General features: G+C 37.8%; 1 protein-coding gene across 1 annotated transcript in view; it reads right to left on the bottom strand.

The window, feature by feature from the left end:
- Nucleotides 1–26,670, bottom strand: part of FBXL17 (F-box and leucine rich repeat protein 17) — a 545,836-nt gene that overhangs the window by 341,851 nt on the left and 177,315 nt on the right. The window contains exon 6 of the mRNA XM_012459737.3: nt 3,991–4,121. Coding sequence (XP_012315160.3) covers nt 3,991–4,121 — 131 coding nt within the window. The remainder of the gene's footprint in view (nt 1–3,990; nt 4,122–26,670) is intronic.

Raw genomic sequence — 26,670 nt, forward strand, 5'->3', positions numbered from 1 at the left:
CTGTGACAAGTATCGAAGTTTATCTTAATGTGAGAAATCCTTTATTAAAACTAAACATTCAGGATAAATCCTTGTAACAGGTATTGTATAGAAATTAATATCTAAAAGTTCCACTATACTTTCAATATGAAAGAAAATAATGAGCTTAGTTAAAAAATTAAGAATTTTATATATAAATGTCAATTGTATGTGAATCCCAACTATGACATGGAAAATTGACCGATTAGCCATTCACTTTTTCTTGTTTGTCCTCACTTAGTTTTTACTGCAACGACGATGGAAAAATACATTCACTGAAAAGCCAAAGAAAAGTCAAAGGAATGGTCTAGACTTAATAGAAATAGTATGACTTTCCCCTGAACAAAAGATGTTGAAGAGATTAAATGAGAACACCTATAAAGTGCCTATCAATTACCTGGTAATAAAGGTTACTTTCAACCCCTCAATCCTTACAAGGCTCACTATTATCATTAAGTCTTATGTCACCTAGAGAGAGTGACCTTTGAGAACAGCAGGAACTCAGTGCCCCATAGTCTGAGACATAGTATCAAGTATTTAGTTGGGGGCTAATAAATGCTTTCTGATTTACTGGAGGATAATAATAATGAACGAATGTAAAACAGAATTAATTGATAGGCTAAATGCATTAGTGCATTCCAGTGCCCTCTATGTGGAAGGTTACTAACCTATCTCAGCTAAGTGCTGAAATTATAATTAAGTCTGATGAGAAGTTCTAGATTTACACCAATATAATTACAAATGTTACTTAGCTTAGTAATATAGTATGGCAAGAACAATGAGATGAGTAATTTAGATGATACTGCAAAGTGGGTTTTAATGTTTGAAACTTCTATTACAGTATACAGGATAAGTGCAAGTAGTGTAATTAAAACCTAAAAGAGCCTGATCTTTAAAATGCTACTGCTCAACCTCATTAAAATGCGTTTCCTCAGTCCAAACTTTTCCATTAAAAACATAAAAATACGCTTTCATTCCTTGCAAATAAATCTCTACAATACATATATTTAGCATCAAACACCAAATAACCATTACAGTTAAGTAGGAAAAAATGACTGAAAAAGCACAAGGTTTGAGTACATGAAGCCTAACAAAGGGAAGGATAAGCAAAGTGAGAGCTCCCAACATTTTCATTTGTAAATTACCCAGTTACAACAAAATTAGCATTTAAAGAACTAGAAGATTAGAAATCTATTCTCCCATCTTTAATTAAATGATACAAACCTAAGCAAAATATTTACTTAGATAATTCATATAACCATGTATAGACTGTATCTTATTTATCAATTACAGTAGTCTAGAACTAGAAGATTAGAAATCTATTCTCCCATCTTTAATTAAATGATACAAACCTAAGCAAAATATTTACTTAGATAATTCATATAACCATAACCATGTATAGACTGTATCTTATTTATCAATTACAGTAGTCTCCAATTAATGACTCTTCTACACATGTCGTGTATACTGAAAACTGTTTTGGAATATAATCATCTTGTTGCAGAAACAGTTTTCTCCTTTTAATTCAACGTATTACCAAGAAATTTATGGTAATATATTAAACTAATGTTAGATACCTAAGCCCACAAGATATTGTTTATTTATGTACTTTATTATTTGTTGTGAATAGCTTTTTAAAGATTACTTTAAATTTTTATATACAATGTTGATTATAGAGAATTTTACTTTATACACTTTCTTTTCAGAAAAGTTAATTTATTTGAATTTTCTTTTTCTTAATTTTTTTAATTTCAATAACTTGAGGAGCATAAGTGGTTTTGGTTACATGGATGAATTGTATAGTGGTGAGGTCTAGGATTTTAGTGTACCCCTTACCTGAGTAGTGTACATTGGACCTAATAGGCAGTTTTCATCCCTCACTCCTTTCCAAGACTCCTCACTTTGAGCTCCCATGTCCATTACACCGCTCTATATGCCTTTGCACAACTATAGCTTAACTCCCACTTATAAGTGAGAACACATGGTATTTGGTTTTTCATTCCTGAGTTACTTCACTTAGAATAATGACCTCCAGTTCCATTTTCTTTAGATATTGATATATTTCATAGGGTGAATATTACTCAAAAATAAGAGAATTTTTATAAATGGTGATCACTTACCCATTCTAGATGAGTACATTTTTCAAGAAAAATTTTACTAATTAAGAGTGAAGTAAAGGCTATCACATAATTTAAAGAGTAATTAAGGGTAATTTAAGAAAACAACCCTAGAATTTACCAAAATTGGGAAAAATGGAATCTATATGGTTTTATTTTTAAAGGATAAAAGGAAATTAAAAGAGGAGAGGCCAGGTGCAGTGGCTCATGCCTATAATCCCAGCACTTTGAAAGGTTAAGGTGGGGGGTGGGGGATCACTTAAGACTAGTAGTTTGAGCCCAGCCTGGCCAACATGTCAGAACCCCATCTCTACTAAAAATACAAAAATTAGCCAGTTGTGGTGGTGCACACTTGTAATCCCAGTTACTGGGTTGCTGAGGCACTAGAATCCCTTGAACCCAGGAGGCGGAGGTTGCAGTGAGGGGAGATCGTGCCAATGACTACACTCCAGCCTGGGTGACAGAGCAAGACTCAGTCTCAAAAAAAAAAAAAAAAATGAGGGGAAATAAATTTAAAGCATTATCTGACACCAACAAATTATTTCTCCTATTTTTTAAAAGAATATTTAAATCTAAATAGGTTCTAATTTTAGCTGAAGTAGTGCTTTCTATTTTGAAAGGAAAATATTTTTAGAAACTTATCTTAAAATAAAAATTCTGGGAAACTTACTGGGCAAGAATCCTCTCATGCCCATATTTACAAATTTACCTAATCAGTAGTACTAGTGCTACTCTGCAGTTGTTTTCATTATAATAGGCTACTTTTAAGGGTTTTCCTGTATTTTTTTCTTCCTTCCTGAAATATTTCACAGAAAAATGGGTTAATCATTATTCATAAGAAAAAAACTTCCAATTCTATACTGTATATTAAACTATTCACCACAAGACTTCCATTTCTGAAACAAATTACATGTATATACTGAAAAGAAAATGTCATCCTTAGGCGCTGATATGGTTTGGTTTGTGTTCCCACCCAAATTTCATGTCAAATTGTAACCCCTAATATTGGAGGAGGGGCCTGTTGGGAGGTGACTGGATCATGGGGGCAGATTTCCCCCTTGCTGTTCTCCTGATAGTGAGTGAGTTCTCACAAGAACTGGATGTCTAAAAGTGTGGAATACCTCCCACTTCACTCTCTTCCTTCCTTCTCTGGCCATGTAAGACATGCCTGCTTTTTGTCATGCTTGTAAGTTTCCTGAGGCCTCTCCAGCCATACGTCCTATACAACCTGCAAAACTATGTATCAAACCTCTTATATTTATAAATTACCAAGTCTAAGGTAGTTCTTTATGGCAATACTAGAATGGAGTAATATAGGCACAGTGGCATATATGCCTGTAGTCCAAGCTATTCAGGAGGCTGAGGTGGAAGGATCACTTGAGCCCAGGAATTGCACCTGGGAAACATAGTGAGACTCCATCTCTGAAAAAAAAAAATGTCACCTTTAGGAAAGGGTTTAAATGTATAATGTTTCAGATGGTTTCTCCAAATCATTAAAATCAATCACAAATGTTGCAAAAAATGTTAAAGTGACAAATAATATATCACTACCAACTTACAAGCATGGGGAAAAGCAGGCAAGTCTTAGATGGCTATCAAAGAAAAAATTCAACAGCTTACTATTGTTACAACTGTTGAGGCAAACATTTGTATTAAAGCACCTAAAAACTTTGCTGCACTTACAAGCAAAAATTGGAGTAAATGTATAGATCTAGATGGTGTTCAAAACTTAAATGTATCTATCTGAAAGGCACAACTGCATTCAATTTTAAAGACATGCCTTGTTATAACGATAATTACTATTTGCTACATGTCTTCCTCCAGAAAAGTATTTTTAACATGTTACAATGGTTACCTGTCATTTATGATCCAGTTCAGACAGAGATTGAGAGAGCTAAGATTTTTGCATCTCTTGACAATTTCCATCACGGTTTCATTATCCAGTTCAGTGATATGACGTAGGTCCAAGCTGGAAAGGTTTCTTAGCTAATGAGATAAATAAAATGAAAGATGAAAAAGGTAAATGCTGTATTCATTCTCAAAATTTTTAAACGGAGTTTATTACAAGGTAGCATATCATTGTAAAACATTTAAAATAGGTGATAAACTAGAATCTTTTAATTAAATATATTATATATATAATATTTTACACATTAAATTAAACATGAGTGTAGTACAGAAATCTATGGTGAATATTTGAATGGCAACAAACATTAAAAGCAAGTAGATTTTACTCAAGTGTCTTAAAAATCAAGTTAGAGATTTTCATCCTACTCCAGGCTTCCTGGTCTCTGCTTCTCCGCCTTGGGCAGGACGAGAAGGAAGAGGACAGAGTGCAGCCTGCCTGCACTCTCCCTGGATGCTGGAGGCTGCTCCGCCCTGGGCGGGAGAAGGAAGAGGACTGGGCGCCATCTGCCCATACTCTAGCTGGAGGCTGGAGGCTGGAGGCAGCAAGGTGGCAACAGCATGGCCTCCACTGCGCCTACTCCCAGAGCCCAAGAAGTCCAGAGCCTGTGGCGTCCAGCGCTGAAAGGAGGAGACGGCGGCCCAGCGAAGGAAGATAGCCGCCTAGGAGGAAGTCGGGATTGCAGCTCCGAGAGAAGGCGCAGAGGGTGAGTGGACACCGCATTTCCAGACGGATTTTTACTGCTCACAGACCAGGAGATTCACAGGAGAAGTCCCACGGGTCGCCAGCACCGCTGGTTTCAGCGGCGTGGCCACTCAGCCTACGCCCTGGGGCGGGGGGCAGTGGCTTCTTATGCAGAGCGAGAGAGACAGAGTTCCCTCTGAGCCAGCAAGGGGAGCTGATGCAGGGAGTCAAGCCAGGAGACCCCCGGGCAAGATCGCGCCACGAATCTCAGAGCCGCTGCTTCGGCTGATGCAGCGGCACACAGGGCAGCGGATTTTAACTGCCCACAGACCAGGAGATTCACAGGCAGAGAAGCTCCACGGGTTCCCAGCGCCGCTGGCTGGACCGGAGCAGCCGCTCAGCCTGCACCGGGGGCAGGGAGCAGCGGCTCCTTGAGCAAAGTGAACAAGACTGTGTCCCCTCTGGGCCAGCAAGGGGAGCTGAGGCAGGGAGTTAAGCCAAGAGATTCCCGGGCAAAGAGGGCGCCACTGGAAACACGGCTGAACTCGGGAAGGTCCAGCACTGTGGAGGAGGGGTGTCCTCCATCGGGAAACACCCTGCAGTTCCCGGGGCAATCTGCCGTAACCAAGACAACCCGCCACTACAGAGACTCCGTCACTACAGGGGCGGGCCAGCATAGCAGAAGCAGTTCTAACTACACCCATATAAACAGGACTGCAGGGAAGCTCACAGGGAAGCTGGGCGGAGCCCACAGCAGCTCAGCGAAGCCTCTGCAGGCTGAGTGTGACTAGACTGCCACCTTGTGGGCAGGGAAAACGGTAGCAACACAGCTGAAAAGCATAAAGCCCTAACTCCCTGGGCCAGAACACCTGGGGGGAAGAAAAGGGGGTTTATGAGTTCAGCTGCTGCAGACTTAAAATTACCAAAATCAGAAAGACAGCAACTACAAAGTCAATAGGCGGATAAATCCACAAAGATGGGAAGAAACCAGCGCAAAAAGGATGAAAACACCCAAAACCAGAACACCTCTCCTCCTACAAGGGAGCATAACTCCTCACCAGCACGGGAACAAGACTGGACGGAGAATGAGTGTGATGTAATGACAGAATCAGCTTTCAGAAAATGGATAATAAGAAACTTCCGTGAGCTAAAAGAACACGTTCTAACCCAATGCAAAGAAACTAAGAACCTTGAAAAAAGACTTGATGAAATGCTAACGAGAATGGACAACTTAGAGAAGAATATGAGTGAATTGATGGAGCTGAAAAACACAACACGAGAACTTCGCGAAGCATGCACAAGTTTCAACAGCCGAATTGACCAAGCAGAAGAAAGGATATCAGAAGTCGAAGATCAACTCAATGAAATAAAACGAGAAGGGAAGATTAGAGAAAACAAGGTAAAAAGGAATGAACAGAGTCAACAAGAAATATGGGACTACATGAAAAGACCTAATCTACGTTTGATAGGTATACCTGAATGTGACGAAGAGAATGCATCCAAGCTGGAAGATACTCTTCAGGATATTATCCAGGAAAACTTCCCCAACCTAGCAAGGCAGGCCAATATTCAAGTCCAGGAAACACAGAGACCACCACAAAGATATTCCTCTAGAAGAGCAACCCCAAGGCACAAAATCATCAGATTCACCAGAGTTGAAATGAAGGAGAAAATACTAAGGGCAGCCAGAGAGAAAGGTCAGGTTACCCACAAAGGGAAACCCATCAGACTCACAGCAGATCTCTCAGCAGAAACCCTACAGGCCAGAAGAGAGTGGGGGCTGATATTCAACATCCTTAAAGAAAAGAACTTTCAACCCAGAATTTCATATCCAGCCAAACTAAGCTTCATAAGTGAAGGAAAAATAAAATCCTTTGTGAACAAGCAAGTACTCCCAGATTTCATCACCACCAGACCAGCTTTACAAGAGCTCCTGAAGGAGACACTACACATAGAAAAATCAACCAGCACCAGCCACTCCAAAAACACGCGAAATGGTAAAGAGCAGCAACACAATGAAGAATCTGCATCAACCAATGGGAAAAACAGCCAGCTAGCATCAAAATGACAGGATCAAATTCACACATAACAATATTAACCCTAAATGTAAATGGACTAAATGCCCCAATCAAAAGACACAGACTGGCAAATTGGATAAAAAGCCAAAACCCATCAGTGTGCTGTATCCAGGAAACCCACCTCACATGCAAGGATACACAAAGGCTCAAAATAAAGGGATGGAGGAAGATTTACCAAGCAAATGGAGAGCAAAAAAAAGCAGGAGTTGCAATTCTCATCTCTGATAAAATAGACTTTAAAGCAACAAAGATCAAAAGAGACAAAGAAGGACATTACATAATGGTAAAAGGATCAATGCAACAAGAAGAGCTAACGATCCTAAATATATATGCACCTAATACAGGAGCACCCAGACACATAAGGCAAGTTCTTAAAGACTTGCAAAGAGACTTAGACTCCCACACAATAATCGTGGGAGACTTCAACACACCATTGTCAATATTAGACAGATCAACGAGACAGAAAATTAACAAGGATATCCAGGACTTGAACTCAGACCTGGAACAAGCAAACCTAATAGACATTTACAGAACTCTCCACCCCAAATCCACAGAATATACATTCTTCTCAGCACCACATTACACCTACTCTAAAATTGACCACATAATTGGAAGTAAATCACTCCTCAGGAAATGCAAAAGAACGGAAACCATAACAAGCAGTCTCTCAGACCACAGTGCAATCAAGTTAGAACTCAAAATTCAGAAGCCAACCCAGAACCTCACAGCCTCATGGAAATTGAACAACTTTCTCCTCAATGTTGACTGGATAAACACTGAAATGAAGGCAGAAATAAAGATGTTCTTCGAAACCAACGAGAACGAAGACACCACATACCAGAATCTCTGGGACACATTTAAAGCAGTCTCTAGAGGAAAATATATAGCAATAAGTGCCCACATGAGAAGAAAGGAGAGAACTAAAATTGACACCCTATCGTCAAAATTGAAAGAGCTAGAGGAGCAAGATCAAAAAAACTCAAAACCTAGCAGAAGACAAGAAATAACTAAGATCAAAGCAGAATTGAAGGAGATAGAAACACGAAAAACCCTACAAAAAATCAATAAATCCAGGAGTTGGTTTTTTGAAAAGATCAACAAAATAGACAGACCACTAGCCAGACTAATAAAAAAGAAAAGAGAGAATAACCAAATAGATGCAATAAAAAATGATAAAGGGGATATCACCACAGATGCCACAGAAATTCAAACCATCATCAGAGATTTTTAAAAACAACTCTATGCACATAAATTAGAAAACCTGGAAGAAATGGATAAATTCCTGGACAGTAGCCTCCTCCCATGCCTAAACCAGGAAGAAGTCGAAACCCTGAATAGACCAATAACAAGGTCTGAAGTCGAGGCAGCAATTAAGAGCCTACTACCCAAAAAAAGCCCAGGCCCAGATGGTTTCACAGCCGAATTCTAGCAGACATACAAAGAGGAACTGGTACCATTCCTACTGAAACAATTCCAAATAATCCAAAAAGAGGGAATCCTTCCCAAATCATTTTATGAGACCAACATCATCCTAATACCAAAACCCGGCAGAGACTCAACAAGAAAAGAAAACTACAGGCCAATATCCATGATGAACATAGATGCAAACAACTTCAATAAAATACTGGCAAGCCGATTACAACAGCACATCAAAAAGCTTATCCACCATGATCAAGTAGGATTCATCCCGGGGATGCAAGGCTGGTTCAATATACGCAAGTCTATAAATGTAATTCACCACATAAACAGAACCAAAAACAAAAACCACATGATTATCTCAATTGAGGCAGAGAAGGCCTTCGACAAAATTCAACAGCCCTTTACGCTAAAAACTCTCAATAAACTAGGTATCGACGGAACGTATCTCAAAATAATAAAAGCTATTTATGACAAACCGACAGCCAATATCATACTGAATGGGCAAAAACTGGAAGCATTCCCTTTGAAATCTGGCACTAGACAAGGATGCCCTCTCTCACCACTCCTATTCAATATAGTACTGGAAGTTCTAGCCAGAGCAATCAGGTAAGAAAAAGAAATAAAGGGTATTCGATTAGGAAAGGAGGAAGTCAAATTGTCTCTATTTGCAGATGACATGATTGTATATCTAGAAGACCCTATCACCTCAGCCCAAAATCTCCTGAAACTGATAAGCAACTTCAGCAAAGTCTCAGGATACAAAATCAATGTGCAAAAATCACAAGCACTCCTATACACCAATAACAGACTTAAAGAGAGCCAAATCAAGAACGAACTGCCATTCACAATTGCTACAAAGAGAATAAAATACCTAGGAATACAACTAACAAGGAACGTAAAGGACCTCTTCAAGGAGAACTACAAATCACTGCTCAACGAAATAAGAGAAGACACAAACAGACAGAGAAACATTCCATGTTCATGGTTAGGAAGAATTAATATCGTGAAAATGGCCATACTGCCCAAAGTAATTTACAGATTCAACGCTATCCCCATTAAGCTACCAATGACCTTCCTCACAGAACTGGAAAAAACCACCTTAAACTTCATATGGAACCAAAAGAGAGCCCGCATAGCCAAGTCAATTCTAAGCAAAAAGAACAAAGCGGGAGGCATCACACTACCGGACATCAAACTCTACTACAAGGCTACAGTAATCAAAACAGCATGGTACTGGTACCAAAACAGAGATATAGACCAATGGAACAGAACAGAGGCGTCGGAGGCGACACAACATATCTACAACCACCCGATCTTTGACAAACCTGAAAAAAACAAGCAATGGGGAAAGGATTCCCTGTTCAATAAGTGGTGTTGGGAAAACTGGCTAGCCATAAGCAGAAAGCAGAAACTCGACCCCTTCCTGACACCTTACACTAAAATTGACTCCAGATGGATTAAAGACTTAAACAAAGACGTAACACCATAAAAACACTAGAAGGAAACCTAGGCAAAACCATTCAGGACATAGGCGTAGGCAAGGACTTTATGACCAAAACACCAAAAGCATTGGCAACAAAAGCCAAAATAGACAAATGGGACCTCATCAAACTCCACAGCTTCTGCACGGCAAAAGAAACAGTCAATAGAGTGAATCGGCAACCAACACAATGGGAAAAAATTTTTGCAGCCTACCCGTCTGACAAAGGGCTGATATCCAGAATTTACAACGAGCTAAAAAAGATTTACAAGAAAAAAACAAACAAGCCCATTAAAAAATGGGCGAAGGATATGAACAGATACTTTACAAAATAAGACATACATGAGGCCAACAAACATATGAAAAAATGCTCATCATCACTGGTCATTAGAGAAATGCAAATCAAAACTACATTGAGATACCATCTCACGCCAGTTAGAATGGCAATCATTAAAAAATCTGGAGAAAACAGATGCTAGAGAGGATGTGGAGAAATAGGAACACTTTTACACTGTTGGTGGGAGTGTAAATTAGTTCAACCACTGTGGAAAACAGTGTGGCGATTCCTCAAGGACCTAGAAATACAAATTCCATTTGACCCAGCAATCCCATTACTGGGCATATATCCAAAGGATTATAAATCGTTCTACTATAAGGACACATGCACACGAATGTTCATTGCAGCACAGTTTACAATAGCAAAGACCTGGAACCAGCCCAAATGCCCATCGATGATAGACTGGACAGGAAAAATGTGGCACATATACACCATGGAATATTATGCAGCCATTAAAAACGAGGAGTTCATGTCCTCTGTAGGGACATGGATGAACCTGGAAAACATCATTCTCAGCAAACTGACACAAGAACACAAAATCAAACACCACACGTTCTCACTCATAGGTGGGTGTTGAACAAGGAGAACACATGGACACAGGGAGGGGAGCACTATACACGGGGGTCTGTTGGGGGGGAGGGGGGACAGTGGGGTGGTGGGGAATTGGGGAGGGATAGCATGGGGAGAAATGCCAGATATAGGTGAAGGGGAGGGAGGCAGCAAATCATACTGCCACGTATGCACCTATGCATCAACCTTGCATGTTTTTCACATGTACCCCAAAACCTAAAATGCAATAAAAAAAAAAATAAAAAATAAAAAATAAAAATAATTCTTTTAACAGAAAAAAAAAAATCAAGTTAGAAATCTATTGTCTGATAGGCAGGCAAGCTATTGAGTATATTACATTAAGTACCTACAATTTGGTAAGATTATTATAACATTGTTCAATTTCAGATATTATCTTCATAAGTATAATGCCATTTCTGTATAGATTTTTTCATTTTTTAAAAGATGAAATATGAGTAAACGTTTAATTCAGAGATAGCCTGGTGATAAATTATCAATGTACTCTAAACTGTACTATTATGGATATGTGTTTCAACATGAAACAATATAAAATGTGTTTTAAGAAGCAAAAATTCCAGGTTCCACCTTCTCCATGTCTTCATCTATTTCTTTAAGTTTCCGGTCTTCCCCTGATGTTTAGCCTCTAAAGCAAATTAGTGATAATATTTACATAACAGTGGTAGAATCTTAATTACCCTCTTCAAATAAGTTACCTTTTCAAATATTAAGCTATTTTTGCTTAATAATTGCAAAACTTAATCTGGAGGCATATGATGGACCAAATAATACAAATATCCCTCCCACCAAAGATATTTATGCTCTAATATGTTACCTTATAAGGCAAAAGAGATTTTGCAAATGTGATTAAAGGTATGGATCTTGAGATGGGGAGATTATCCTAGATTATCTGAGTAGGCCCAGTGTAATTACTGGAGCCCCTTATAAGCACAGACTTACTCAGAGAAAGTCAGAGAGATGTGATGGAAGATACAGGAGATGTTTCAATCATGAAACGGATTCAAGCTTCTTTTACTAGCTTTGAATATTGAGGAAGGGGCCAGGAGCTAAGGAATATGGGCAGTTTTACAGTTGGAAACAGTCCTCAGCTGACAGCCAGTAAGAAATAAGGACCTCAGACTTACAACCTTAAGGAACTTAATTCTGCCAAATAACCTGCAGAGGTGAGCAAGAAAATAGATGCTCCCTTCAGGCTCTTGGAAAGAAAAAAATCCAGCTGACACCTTGAATTTAGCCTGGTGAGAACTGTGTCAGATGGGCGTCTGTCTTATAGAATAGTGAAATAATAAACTGGTGCTGTTTTAAGTTGCTAAGTGTGTGGGAATTTAAGTCAGTTTAGCTTAAATCGCAAGGGAAGAGTAGACACTTGAATCTCCACTGAAAATGTTGTATATTTCTGCTGTCTGATACAGTAACCATTAATCACTTGAACCTATGGAGCACCTAAAATGTGACCAGTGTGACAGGGGACCTGAACTTTTAATTTTATTTAATTTTAATTAATTTACATTTAATTTTTATATCTGTATGTGGCTAATGGCTATAGTGCTGGACAGCATGGCTCAAAAGAATGGTCATTGGAAGGGTGGGAGGCAAACGTGCCAGGCAGTACTCACACTCTCTTTCTACCTCAGCTCCCAATGAGAGAAGCTATACAGAGTGAGTTCACAGAGTCACTACTCGATGCCCTCTGAAGCATGCTGCCCAACTATGGAGATAAAAAGAGATAGCTGCTGCACATAAAATACAAAAAGGTCCACGACAGTAGGTAAATTCTTTCTAATGGAGACAGCAAGCATCTGTTCCAGCTTCTTCTAAGGGTTGGATTGTAGGCATTAGAAAAGGCAGAGCTTCAGGAAAAGCTCTCTGCAATTGCCTTAACAGGTGAGATGTTCAAGGAAGTCACATCCAGTCCAGTATGGGACTCAGCAAAATGATGCTCCAGAACAGAGGCAGGACAAGAAAAGAAGAAATGGGGTCGGACAAAGTTCCTATTCAATAACTGCAGGGTAAGGGCTTCAGCAACATCAGAACATAATTGGTACTTGGCAACCAAAGCACACAGGAATGGACTCACTCTTGTTAAAACATAGATCTTTCTGACTATCTTGACAGCTTCAGGCAATTGACCAGTCAGAACCTGGGTCAACGCCCTCAGTTTCCCTTCCTTCAAGGTTCACCTTACTGAAATAATTATAGTCAATACTAAGCCCAGGGCTCTAAGGTAAGCTGTGTGGGCTCTAAAGTTTTGCTGCAAACATAGCCCCTGGTCCCTAGATCTTACCTCTCATTGTAGCTAACTTTTCTTAAAGCATCTACAGGTACCAAAAAAAAGAGAGAGAGAGAAAGAGAGAGAGAGAGAAATAAAATACAAAATAAACAGCAAAATACATTTCTACAACTTTTCTGACCTCACTAGAATTCACCTAAAGGAACAAAGGGTTGATATGCATGCTCCTTGCCATGCTTTCTTCCTTCTCATACCTGATCTGCATGTGGTGGGCACAGAAATTGAAATCACCCACAGTCATGGCTAGGCTTGGAGCAAAATGAAAGGCCAACATCTTTTATTAACAGGAGACACCAGAAGGATAGATGGCAATGTACATTGATCAACTCACTAGTTATGTGGGTCAGGAGACCAGGCATGGCTTAGCTGCGTCCTCTGCCTAGGGTTTCACAAGGCAATCAAGATCTCAACTGGGGCTATATTTCTTTCAAGAGCTCACATCCTCTTACAAGCTCATGTAGTTGCTGGAAGATTCATAGGATAGGATAGGATAGGATAGGATGGCAATAAAATGAAAGAGACAATAGTAATGCCAAAAAGCACAAGTCTCAGACTCAGTGTTTTTTTGTTGTTATTTCTCATGAGAAGAAGGAAACTAATAGTCTGAAAGCAGCTATGGAGAGCAAAGAGAATCCTGCCCCCACCTCCTGACCCTGAGAGAAACACAGCGAGAAAATAAACAGGTATGGTAGGCAAAATTCTAAGATGATCCCAATGGCCTATGCTCTACCAGAATCCCTGCCCCTTGAGTGTGGACAGGACCCATGATTAGGATGGAAATTCTCCTTATAAAGCAAAAAGATTTTGCAGCTATAATTATGGCTCCTGATTAGTTGATACTGAATGAATCAAAAGGGAAAGTATCCTAGGTGAGCCTGACCTAATCAGTTGGGACTTTACAAAGGGTCTAGAGGTCAGAGAAATTATCCTGCTTGGCCTTGAAGAACTAAGCAGCTGTGTTATGAAAAGGACTGTGAGAAGCTTCTGGGGATTGGCCACTGGCTGATGGCCAGCAGTCCTACAACCACGTGGCAATGAAGTCTTCCAGCAACTACATGAGCTTGTAAGAAGAGTTGAGCTCTATAAAGAAATACAGCCCCAGTTGAGATCTTGATTGCATTGTGAAACCCTAGGCAGAGGACACAGCTAAGCCATGTCTGGTCTCCTGACCCACAGAGCTAGTGAGATGATAAATGTACATTGTTTTAAGCTGCTAAATTTGTAGTAATTTATGTGCATCAGTAGAAAACAAATACAGGTAAGCTGCAGGGGACATTATATTGCTGAAAAAAAGCCAGGCTTCACTCAAGGGGAATATCCTTGCCCACTTTAAATGCTGAGGCTTTCTGCCCTCTTTAGATACTTATGCTCACAAAAGCACAGAGGGAGAGGCTTGGTCCATTCAGCCGTCTCCTCTAGGTTTGTCTCCAGCTTCCAAGAAAGTACTTCCTAGAAAACAGTCAGTTAAGATGTGGCCACTCTTGTCAGAAGAAAGAGAGAGAGACAGAGACAGAGAGGCAGAGATAGAACAGAAATAGTGAGAAAGTGAGGAGATCTTCCTAAATTTCTTAAAGCAACCCTTATTCATGGGAAGATGGGTTTAATGGAAACACTTTATGAAAATATTTGCACAGCTTCTGGCTTTTACTCAATTCATACTTGTCAATAGTCACGTGCTTCCATATACATGTATCTTAAAACAGGTTAACTGCCTTTTCATGTTTCCTAAAGTTTCATTTTTCACAAGATTTTTGCATTAGGGCTAGAGAGGTGGATAAAATGGTTTCATTGGTCAAGTTTTCTTGTTTTTGACTGAGCAAAGATGAACTTGTATGTGTCAAGGAACTCTGAATCACTGTTAAATTTGATAATCCTCATATTGCTGTTCCCCGCATTTCTATTTTCTTCCTTAAAAATCACCCATTTTTTTCAAACCACATTGTCTTTACAGTTAGCTTTCTTTACAGGGCATTTTTGATCCCCACACCCAAAATGTTTTTATCACTGTTGGAAATATACTGTTCCAGCAACATGTAAAAAGAAGCAGATAGGCCCTTGTGAATTGCAGATGCTGGGTAGCTTTCTGGGCTCATGTGCTGACAGCAGCCTCATGTTGGTATCACAGGAAAGTCAGAAATAAATTACATTAAATGGACCCTCGGGGCTTCTTGAAAATACTTTGACATATGACTCTTAAACTTATAAGCATTAAGCATTAATTTTGCTATTTGTAACCATATGCATATGTGAACTACTGAATATAACCATGCAAAATACACATACAGCATGACTTTATTTTCCCAATTTATCTTTAATATAATTTCTAGGAAGATTCAAAGTCACAAAAATTTTATCCAGCTACATAGCTATCTCCTACACATGCATATCTGGGGTTCCAGCACAGCTTCTGACACAGAGTTTCTATGTGAATCCTTACCTATCTTTTGGCTTCCTTCATTGTAATGTATCTCTTCATCACAACAATTTGAATGTACTTGATGTCACTAAACTGTACATTTTAAATGGTTTAAATAGTAAATTCTATGTTATGTACATTTTTACCACAATAAAAAAAAAAACACATATCAGGAAGAAGATTGGTGAGAGCATACAATAAAAATTGTGTAAAGAAGAAAATATAAAGCTGCTCGTGCCAGTTCAGTCTTTCATCATAGGAAAGATAACTAAGTGCCAACAAAGCTGGAATAACTTATCAAATTGCAGATACTTGATAGACAGATGTTGGCAAATCTAAAATATTTTATAGACTTGTGGAAATCCAAAAATATCTAAAACTTGAGTTCTATTTCACTCTTGAACTTTTAGAATCCAGGCCTACACCTCATAGTAACGTAAACTAGATGACGGATGACACTGGTCTACTTGTGCCTCTTACTACTCTGTATGTACTGTCCATAAATAAAATATTTCTTACTCTTGCATCCATGAGGAAAAAGGTTTACTTCAGCTCTTACACTCCAGGATTCTACAGGGATCTTAAGGAGTATTTTACTTTCATTTTTTCATGAGCTGACAGTCACTATGTTCACACGGCCTTGCCTATAACTACTGTGGCTAACTCAACATGAAATATGACAGTATCCAAAGGCAGTTCCAACAGACTAATACCCAGTAACCAGCATCATTACAAGACATAAAACTAGCACTTCTATGAGATGTGGCATTTTTATTCAAAACTCCACAAACAGTTCTGTCAAATTCATCAACTCCCTTCCTTCGCCATGAGAATTTCATAATGGTGCCCTCCAGTGTTTCATAAAAAGCTACCTAAAATAATCCTTCATAGTCTCAAACAGATAATTACATTTAGGAAACTGACATTTTAATTAAACTTACTTTCCTTATAATTCACTGGTAGTTGTGAGTTATACAAATCACAGAGGATTTGAATAAGCAAAGCCTTACAACCAAGATCTAAATGTTTCATTCCAATTTTTAAACACTTAGTAAAGTATTTTAAAGAAACCCAAGTCAGAATGTAGAATGTAGGTAATCATCTTTCAGTTTAATACTGCTTTTATTTGAAAAAAATGTGACATCTAATTAATTCATGTTAAGGACTAAAATTAGTCAATGATTGGTATGGCCATGTATGTACTTAAATATAAAATGAGACACTAAAATGTTACCTAGGAAACACAGGCTTGTTGGATTATAGAAAGACCTCAAATGGCTTCCAAATTTTCTTTAGACCTTACAAAAGTTGAAAATGAAACAAAACCCCCAATTGCGCAGAGTGACTGAAGTAGATGAACTAACAAAAGAGGACTCACAGTACCTTGGCAAAGGCAGGATGGATGTTCTATCACTTCAGGACACTGAGGATAATTTAAGTGACACAACTTAGAAGTGGTAATTTCTGAAAATAATAAAAACTTCTATACAGTTAAGTATGTTCAAATGTTAATTAGTACCTAAATTACTTCTTGCCAGTACTGTATATGTTGACTTTATTGGACTAGGTTTCTAAGCAGTTGTAATGTTTAGGGAGCAAAGTCAAGTTAAGACAGGCTGCCTTGCTGATGAAGGGGTTGCTTGCTGGGCATAGATTAGCACCACACACTAATCCGCCAAACAGCTGTCAGGTTGTCAAGATGGAGACCAAGGGTAAGCCTAAAGGCAGAGGAAGACAGAAGGGTCAGAGAAAGGCAGTTATATGAAAACTGGGGAAAGCTTCCTATTAAGGACAGGGAGAGTGACTCAAGGAGAAAGGGAAGGGGGTGGTAGCAATAGATACTGAAGTATAAAGGCAGAAAAAAAGTAAAGAAACTAAGACTGCTGGGAATGAAAAGAAAAGGGGCAGGGAGAATATCTGTTTCCAAGTCTAGAAAGACTTCTACACTTTGGTCTGGTATCTAACTTAGAGAAGGACTTGGTTGGACAAGGGAGGGAATAAGTGGTATCCCTTCTACTCATTAACTAGGCTGGAATCTCAGCTAGCATATTGAAATGCAATAAAAATCTAAATAAGCCATATTTAGGAAATCAGGCAAATCCTTCCCAGCCCTGAGAGTGGAACTGAAAGGCTTCTAAAATCCTTAAAGCTTGGTAGAGACAATAAAAATTGTTAGTACTAACTATGAAGACAGGACTTCCAGGGTCTTGGAATCAATAGCAGCTATGATCTTAATTCTCAGGCACTTTCTCTATGTATTCTTAATACATAGAGAAAGTGTATTTCACCCACTGACTTCTTAATCACACTGGGCTTTTCTCTTTGCATTATTTTCAAATCCAAGGCCTGTTTGGTTTTGCCATTCTCCTAACAGATCTGACATTATTCTCCATTTTATCCATTCTGTTTCGCTTTCTAGGACGTTACAGCCCAGCTTCTCCTCAAAGTTGTCCCTTCTAACTCCTTCTTGCCACATCACCAGCCAGATTAATCTTCCTGAAACTACTTTGATCAAATCTCCTACCTTCTCCAAAGCCTTTAAGTAACAAAAATATTTCTGCTGCAAAAAGAAATTCCAGAACTTCCCTATCAAGGCCCTTCACTGTCCATCCCTATCATTTCCTGAAATCCATTAAGCCAACTAGAATCTCTTTCCCCAGATTTTGAGTTGTTCTCACTATGCTCAGTGAACTGTGCTCATTATTTTAAATCTGCTCTCACTTCACTTATTTTACTCTGATAACTTAGAAGTATCTGCTTCCCTCTCCCTTCCTTTTATTCTACTACCTGGTTCAAATCTCATCTTCTACACAAAGTCTTTTTGATTCATATATGGAGAGCAAAAAATAAAGTCTTGGAAATATAGTACACTTGCCTTAATGCAAATTATTAACTAGGTAATTCCCAACATATCTATGCTCTTTAAATGGGGAACCATTAGTTGGCAACAGCTGCCAAGGGACAAGGCAACAATCTTTCCTTCCTGCTATAACTATTTAGGAATGCCCTCTTTGACTTCTCCTCGTCACCCTCCCTTCCCTGAGCCCTTCCTTCTACCCCTCCAGCCTTTCTTAGGCTGTGCTTCTCGGAATCAATCTCTCATTACAAACATCTGAAATCTAATCTTGATACTTAAGCTGGGCCTAATCTGAGTCTCTGAGGTAGTAGCTGTGGTAACTCTTTATTCATTTATTCACATTCATTTAAATGTTTCCTGAGCACCTGGCTCTAACCTTGGCTACAAGTTAGGATAACCAGGGAACATAAAAAAGAAGACTGACAATCAGGCCCCATACTTAGAGATTTTTATTTAATTAGCTTGGAACAGGGTGAACCATTAGTATTTCTGAAAAAGATATCCAGTTGATCTCAGCCTGGACTGGTAATCACTTCTCTGGTGCAGAGCAACTGATATTTAAATCCAGTCACTGAAAGTACAAAAATAATTTGTAAAGCTTAGTCTCTTTAATCACTCAAAAAATGCAAAAGGTATTATTCATGTAGTCAGTAACTATTGATTAAGCAGCTATTGTGTACCAGGAACTTCTCTAGCTGATAAAAATACAGCAGTGAATAAAAAAGCAAAAATCTCAGTCCATAGAATGATTATATTCCTAGTTGGGGGGTTGGGGGTAATATATAATAAACAAATTATAAAATGTGTTAAAAGGTGTTAAGTACTATAGAGAAAAATTATGGAAGACAAGCTGGATGGAGAAGAGAGAGATGGAAGATGGGGTGTAATTTTAAACAGGCAGTCAAGGATGATCTCACTGAAAATATATTAGAGCAAAGATTTAAAGGAAGTGAAGGAGCGAACAAAACCAGGCTGATATCTGGAGTAAGAGTCAGAACAGTGCAAAGGCCCTGAGATGGAAACTGGCCCAGTGCTTTGGAGGATGATTAAGGAGCCAGTGGTGCTGCAACAGAGTGAACGGAATGAACACCAACAGGACACATGGTCAAAGAGGGAAGCTAAGAAGGATAGATCACACTGTCCTGTGGGTCTGTAAGGATTTTAGTTTTTGCTCTGAGGAATCTGGGGAGCCCTGGAGGGTTTTGAACCGGAGTGTACCATCTTCCAATTTACGTTTTGAAATAATCACCCTAGCTTCTGTGTTGAATCCAGAATACAGACACAAGGGTGGAAGCAGAGAGAAGCTATATTGAATTAATTCAGTCAAGAAGTTATCAGTGACTGGAACCACTGTAATAGCAGTTGGGGGTGGTATGAAGTGATTTTGGCTATACAGTATTTGAAAGTAGAATCAACAGAATTTTTTGACAAATATCTTAAGGAGCATCAGAGAAAAAGAAGAATCAAGGATGAATCCAAGAGTTTTGGTTTAAGCAATCAGAAAATACTGTTGTAACTAACAAAGATATTTTGGGGGCAGGCAGGAAAGATTGTTTTGAATATACTATGTTTGAGATGCCCAGATAACAAAGCAGAGATGTCAAATAAATTTAGGAGTCAGTAGCACACAAATGACATTTACGCCTCTACATTTAATATATAATTGTATTAATTATATATAAATGTGTTAAATTCATTGTTAGCTAGGTACAAACAGTAGTCTTACAATTTATAGTGAATCAATTTTGAATTAATTGATTGAATTAATATGCAGGCATACATTCTCACAGTAATAAAACAGAGTGCAAAAAGCCTAGTTCAATTCTTAAAAAAAAAAAAAAAAAAAAATAGGTTTATAGCAATAGTGTCCCCCAGGCCATCTGAGGCAGTTACAAGGTGAAATTCATTTCCTTAGTCTATAACAGCATAATTCAGTCTTCACAGCCCCAGTGCATATCCTCTGCAAAGCTACCTGGGATGCCAGTATTCACAGCAGGAGACTCTGCCCTCTATACACACACTGATGTTGCTCATCCTTTCACCATGTTGTTAACCACGCTGCTTTATAATCTGGTCTAATTTAAGTGTGTGTTCATCCCACTAGAGACAAAAGGAAGCTACTGCAGGTCAGGACCATGTCTTATTCACTTTTGTGTCACCAGTCCTTAACACAGTACTAGATGCATTAAACATGTTTTTATTTTATTTTATTTTATTTGAGATAGAGTCTCACATTGTCGCCTGGGTTGGAGTGCAATGGCGCAATCTCAGCTCACTGCAACCTCTGCCTCCTGGGTTCAAGTGATTCTCCTGCCTCAGCTTCCCAAGTAGCTGGAATTATAGGCATGTGCCTCCATGCCCGGCTAATTTTTGTATTTTTAGTAGAGAAAGAGTTTCACTATGTTGATCAGGCTGGTCTTGAACTCCTGACCTCAGGTGATCCACCCAGCTTAGCCTCCCACAGGCATGAGCCATAGTGCCTGGCCTAAACACATTTATTAAATGCTTAGAACTGAATGAGTAAATTTTGAAATCAGGATCAAAACTTTAGATATGACTTTATTTATTTAAGTTTCTACAAATCAGTTCTCTGTTCTTTTAACTCCATCAAATGCAGGATCTGTAGCTCTGAGGCTACATGCTTTTAAAGTTCTTTTTGAACATAAAGTTAAGTAATATGTAAACATTAAATAATAAAAAACAACATTCTCATTGCATACAATTAAAGGTCATTTCAGAAAAAGAAGCATAATGAGTTCTCTATTTACACATTTGTTCTTAAAATGAAGAACTTTTTTTAAGAGCCTCTATAAGTTATCCATTTGAAGTATGTGGCAGGAATTTTGAGTAGTTCACCAAAATTTTAATCACTGTCTGCTGCTGCAGAAATGTGAATTTGTTAATTGGATTTCTGCTTCTCAATATACCAATTCAGAATGGTTGCTCTGCTCCTCCTCTTTCACTCTGGCAGCCACACAGTCTCTAATTGACTTTTTTTCCTAGGACTTTTCTTTCCACCAAATCTCTTTCTTTTCTCCATATAAGATTTCTAGAGCTCATAACAAACTACAAACAGCACTTAAAGTTAGCAGCGCTAAGCAGCCCTGTCACTTTTTTACCCAGCAGGAGCTAAGAATGAAAATTTCCCTTCAATTAAAAAATAAAATATTCACACTGTTTCACTTAACGCAGAAAAAAAAAATCAAAGCTTAAGTAAATTAAGGGTAAATTAAGTCAAATGTGAATGCAAGGAAGAAGAGATTGCTTCAACTAATTGGACTGGTTGTGTACTTCACTTCCTCATATCAAGTTCAGAGATTTACAAAAAAGAGAGACTGTTCACAAAATTTTGAACCAGTTTCAGTCACTTGCACTCATGGATCATTCTTCAAAGGGTCAAAAGTTTTGGAAATACATTCCAAATGAAAGTTTTACAATCGTATTTTTTAAAGTAATGAAATAACTAAAATGTCATTAGCCCAAGACAAAAGCTTACCATATGCAAAGCAATGACCTGTACATTGGCCTCTTGATCTTATACTGTCTATTAAAGCAATACAGTCAAATCATTTCACTCATTATTTCTAAATGTGTTAAGCTGAAAAACAAAGGAATGACAGTAATGGTTTTTAAGTTAATGAATGTTCTGGCATATATTTTTATTTTCTGGCATTCCAAAAATGTTACAGAAATGTTATATCTATACTCTCAAATAAAATATCTTTTTTTCCTGGTTTACAGTATACAACTGGGACTCACCTTCACATGGAAAATCTCATGGCCTTACATTCTTGTTTATGGACCTCAACCTAAAGTGAATAAAAAACTCCTAAACCTTAATTTCAGAAATCAGTTTTTCTATTCCGTGACCAGGTACTGTTTCAAAGAGTGGATGAGAAATTTTCATCTTTTGAGCCAAAAAGCTGTGGTGCACATGATGATAACCACCAGCTGGGCCACCTGCAATCTTTGGATCTTCTATGCTATCACAAAAGATTCTCTAATATGTTGAGAAACACCATGAGACCCCGTCAACAGGTCCCTACGGCTTCTCTCTGTAGAAAGGGTTTACTGCATAGGCCTAGAATGCTTCAAGTCGCCCAGGAAGAAACCAAATAACCTAGGCATTCAGCAGCAGCTCTCTCTCCTTCCAATTTTAAGTCATTTTTTATGAGCAAAAAAATTCCAAAATATATACTTCTCTCCCAACCCCTGCTCCAAAGTCTGCAAAGAAAGCCACAAGTCTAATATTAATAATCTAAAAATGAATCAATCGGGTCTTACATACTACTGCAACAGGAGTCACAGAATAAATAAATAGTCCTAAAATAAATAATGATGCAGATTTAAGAAAAATAGTATTTCTTCCACAAGCTTCAGCATTGTACTTGATTTCATTTTTCATGGTTATTACCAAAGTGCTTGCAGTCACCTGTGATAGACAGTGAAGGAATGAACACTTTCCAGGTGAGAACAATCTTAGAAGAGTCAAATTTTTTAAAGGGCAGGTAAGGATTCGTATTCGAAATTCAGGTCAAGAACTCCTGAAACACTGAATCAGATCCCATTTGTTTTACTTCGTTTTACATTGTTCTACAAATAGTTCCAAGAAGCAACAGCATTTGGTCTACAAAGTATTTCAATTTGGAATTAGTAACTTTTACTTCCTGACTTCTGTAATTATACTCAATGTTATGAGCTGGAAGTGAAAGACCTAAAAGTCTAGGTTAATGATTATGCTACAGGGACTAAATCAATTATCAGTAAAAAATGGTAATCAGAAAGATCTCTGTAAAGTTTTCCCTGATATTAAACAACATGGAATATGAAATTATCATTAAAGGAGATGATAAAAGTATTTTTAAATGAGGTGCAAAAATTTATAACTTTGGTTTATATATTAAAGCACTACTTTCTGATACAAAGAAATGCCCTTCTGTAAAACTGCTCTCTCAACCAATTTTAACCTCCTATGAGTTCAAAAGCTTCGGCCAATTGAAATAAAATTAAAAATGACAATATGTAGTGAACATCTAAGGTAGGCCTTTAAATATCAATTTATAATTTATCTTAGTATTACATACTTTGGTCACTTATACCTTCTCACACCAATACAAAAACATGAGATTTTTTAAAACAAATAAACAAGTATAAACAGGATAACATGAATTGTTTTTTAATTGTCAACCAAAACTATCTAAGATATAGCTTCAAATAACTAGTAACCAATAACTCAAATAACTAGTTCACAAGTTAACTTCTTTAGTCAAATACTTTTCTTTACATTTGCTTCTCTAAGTTGACATTATAGATTATAGCACTGAGAAAACATTACAACTCTGTTGTTGCTCGGAGCATGTATGAAAACTATCTTTCTGTAATTAAGCAGCTAGCACTCTACCCTATTCTTGGACCTCATCATGAACTTGTAGCTTTATTATTCTTAATTGTCATGTAACTGGCTGCCCTTATGTTTCTAGCTACAGCTTGTCTGGATTCAGGACATCAGTATGGAATCAGTGGTGGTCTAAGAAAGAGTCAGGTCTAATTTAAATCTTATATTATGTTCAATTTTCTGCTGTGCTATCATCCCAATTGTTCCAATACTCTCATAAAGAAAATAAATATCAGTTCTATTGTCTTAAATGTGATTTCATGTAAGAAACCCAGAATGACATGGAAAGGAAGATGTGTTAGTCAAGGTATAATTAAGAAAACAAAAACTACTATAAATATGAAATTACATGAAGGGAATTTCATTAAGGGAATTGGTTATTTTGGTGAAGGAGCAGCTAAGAAAAACTGAATATGGTAGTGTAAGCCACAAATTTTGCAACAGCAGGAAACCACCAGATCCCAAAGCTAAAGACATTGAAGCTGATCCCTTCAGCATCCCAAAGCTGAAGACACAAAAGGAAGAGTCAGCGTTACTGGGACCCACAAGCCACAGTCAGCCAACAGAAGATGGAACTACTACCCTGGATCAGTCCAGGGCTGGAAACATGGAGGAGACAGAGGTGTTGCCAAAATTGCTACCTGAGACAGAGAGGGAGGAAGAGAAACATTTATTGTAGTTTCTGCCTCTCTTTGGCATTCCTGTCTCCCACCAAATGCAGTCAGCAAAGTGAAGCCCCCTATGGAATATAGCTATAGAAGAGCATGATTAGAGAGAAGAAAGGTCCTGAGGGCAAGGAGGCTTGGTTTTGAGGGCAAGCAGCATGAAGCAAAAGAAAAGAAGGAGGAAGTGGGGCACAGATTTCTAGCAATGAAAAGAAGCAGAGTCACTCTAATGGGAGTTCTTTTTAACAATCCAGAAACAGGAATAATTGCCAGCGTATTCCTGTACTTTGCCTGAGAAACCCACAGTGCTGACCAAGTTTGTTTTCTTCTTTGAGCCAGATGAAAGCTGCTTTCTCAGGCACAGGAGTATTGTTTCATTGTTAAAGATTCAAGATTGATAGTCAATTGCATGTTGAAAAGGGCCTCTGATAAAACACAATAACCAAGCATTTCCTCTAGTGAATATAACAGAGAAAGCTCCAGGGGAAAGCTTTTTCTTGAAAAAAAAAAAAAAAAAAATTGATGGCCAATCATCCCACTGGGATAAAATCAGTTGAACAGAAGTCTACAGTGGGGGAAGCAGCTATGCTCCTGAAGGTTTTGTAAATACACTGTGATCAACAGCTTTTGTGTAAATGCCTGTAATACCTCTGGGCTAGAGAGCAAACATGTGGGGAGCTCAATTGCCTTTAGTCAATGTACTCTATTGGACTCTATTATTGGGCAAGTGTGTCTAGAGAAGCGGGAGCTCAAAACCAAACTCTAATCCAAAAATTATTAGAGAAAACAGTGAGTAATAACATGTAGGCCCTAATTCTGCTAAAATGTTGAGGTTCCAAGCTAAAATTTCACAACACTCTGTCTCATAACAACCAACCTGTAACTCTTAATAATAGGGAGCTACTATGAAAATGAATTCTCTATTTTCAAAGAATGCTACTACAATAAAGACACAACATAATTTATTTGCAGACTCATGTAGAATATTTTCCATCACCACTATAGACTTCAAACGACATTAAACAAAATTGCAAAGAAAAAGATAATACATAGATTCTTTGGATTATCTGTGATTAACAACTAGCATGGTGTGGATGTGTGTACTGTGTTGAAGTATGTATATAAATGAATAAACAATATGTACATAGACAGGTACTTCCCTGTGGCTGATTGTGGCAGGCAAGATCTGCCCAGGTGGAGTAAAAATGGTGCTGAAATAAGATAGTTGAATTAATTAAAAATAAAATATAGTTAAGTATTTTATCTATCTACAAAACAATTGGCTATAACTATCAATGTTTTTAATCAATTATGTTTTTTAAATTAACTGGATTCTATTTAACTCTCTGTAATTCTCAATACATGTTTACTTCAAGTTAATAAATGAGATCTGCTTATTTTTTCTCATTAAATTAAATCATTAATTTATTCTCATTAAGGTCCAAACCTGGTTTCTTGAATTTAGGCAGTCTGTTCTGCTGATTTAGAAATGGGACCCCGTCCATGTTCACTATCACTCTTCATGTATAAACCACAAGACTAGGGGAAGCAGAGTGACACTGATCCCTAAATAAAATTTCTGCCACAAAACACTGTGAATGAATTTGAAAGAAAAAACAAAAAGGAATGAAAGCAACAGCTCATAATATCTTTCTTGGATAAAGACTGACCTCATGTGTTAGAGACCAGATAAAATACAGTGGAAATCCTTTTTATAAGCGTATTTTCAACAAAAACCACATTTTGCAAACAAGTATATGATAAACATTCAAAGAGTGAACTGAGGATAATATAAGCAAAACAAAGTAATATTTAAAATATAAAGCCATGATCCAAGAAAGGCCCTTTCAAAAACAATTGCCAATTCTCTTCATTTTATATTTATATATTTATGTTAAAGCCTGAAGCAACCATTTTATCAAAAGATAGATGCCACAGAGAAACTCACTGGCTCACTTTATTTGTTAGGACTTTTACAAACTGAGCTATTTGAAAGATGAATTCATTTATTTTAGTAGTGTGATATTGATACATATTGCCATTCCAGTTGCTGAAATGAAAACGTAGCACAAACAAATACACATTACAACTAGAGTGTGAATAATAAGGGTTATAAAATATAAAAAGAGTAGCCTCACTGATCAGATATTACTGACTAAACAGCATCAAAAAATAAATGTGGTAAGTTGCTATTGCTTACGTAGACATTGTCTATACTAATTTATAAAAACACTGAAGTCACTAATTTGGGCAATAATGATAAGGTAGAAGAGTATATCCCAGTTTCCCCTTAGCCAAGGGAGATGCATAATACTGAACTCTATCTATACTATATGTTTTCCCATATAGTAACAGGCAGGTAGCATATACAGCGTGGATATGCTGGACAAAGATGATTCACAGCCCTGCCGGGAGGGAGT

Source organism: Aotus nancymaae, unplaced genomic scaffold (assembly GCF_030222135.1).
Source record: "Aotus nancymaae isolate 86718 unplaced genomic scaffold, 86718_ANA_hifiasm-v0.15.2.pri h1tg000014l, whole genome shotgun sequence".
NCBI classification, from domain to species: Eukaryota; Metazoa; Chordata; class Mammalia; order Primates; family Aotidae; genus Aotus; species Aotus nancymaae.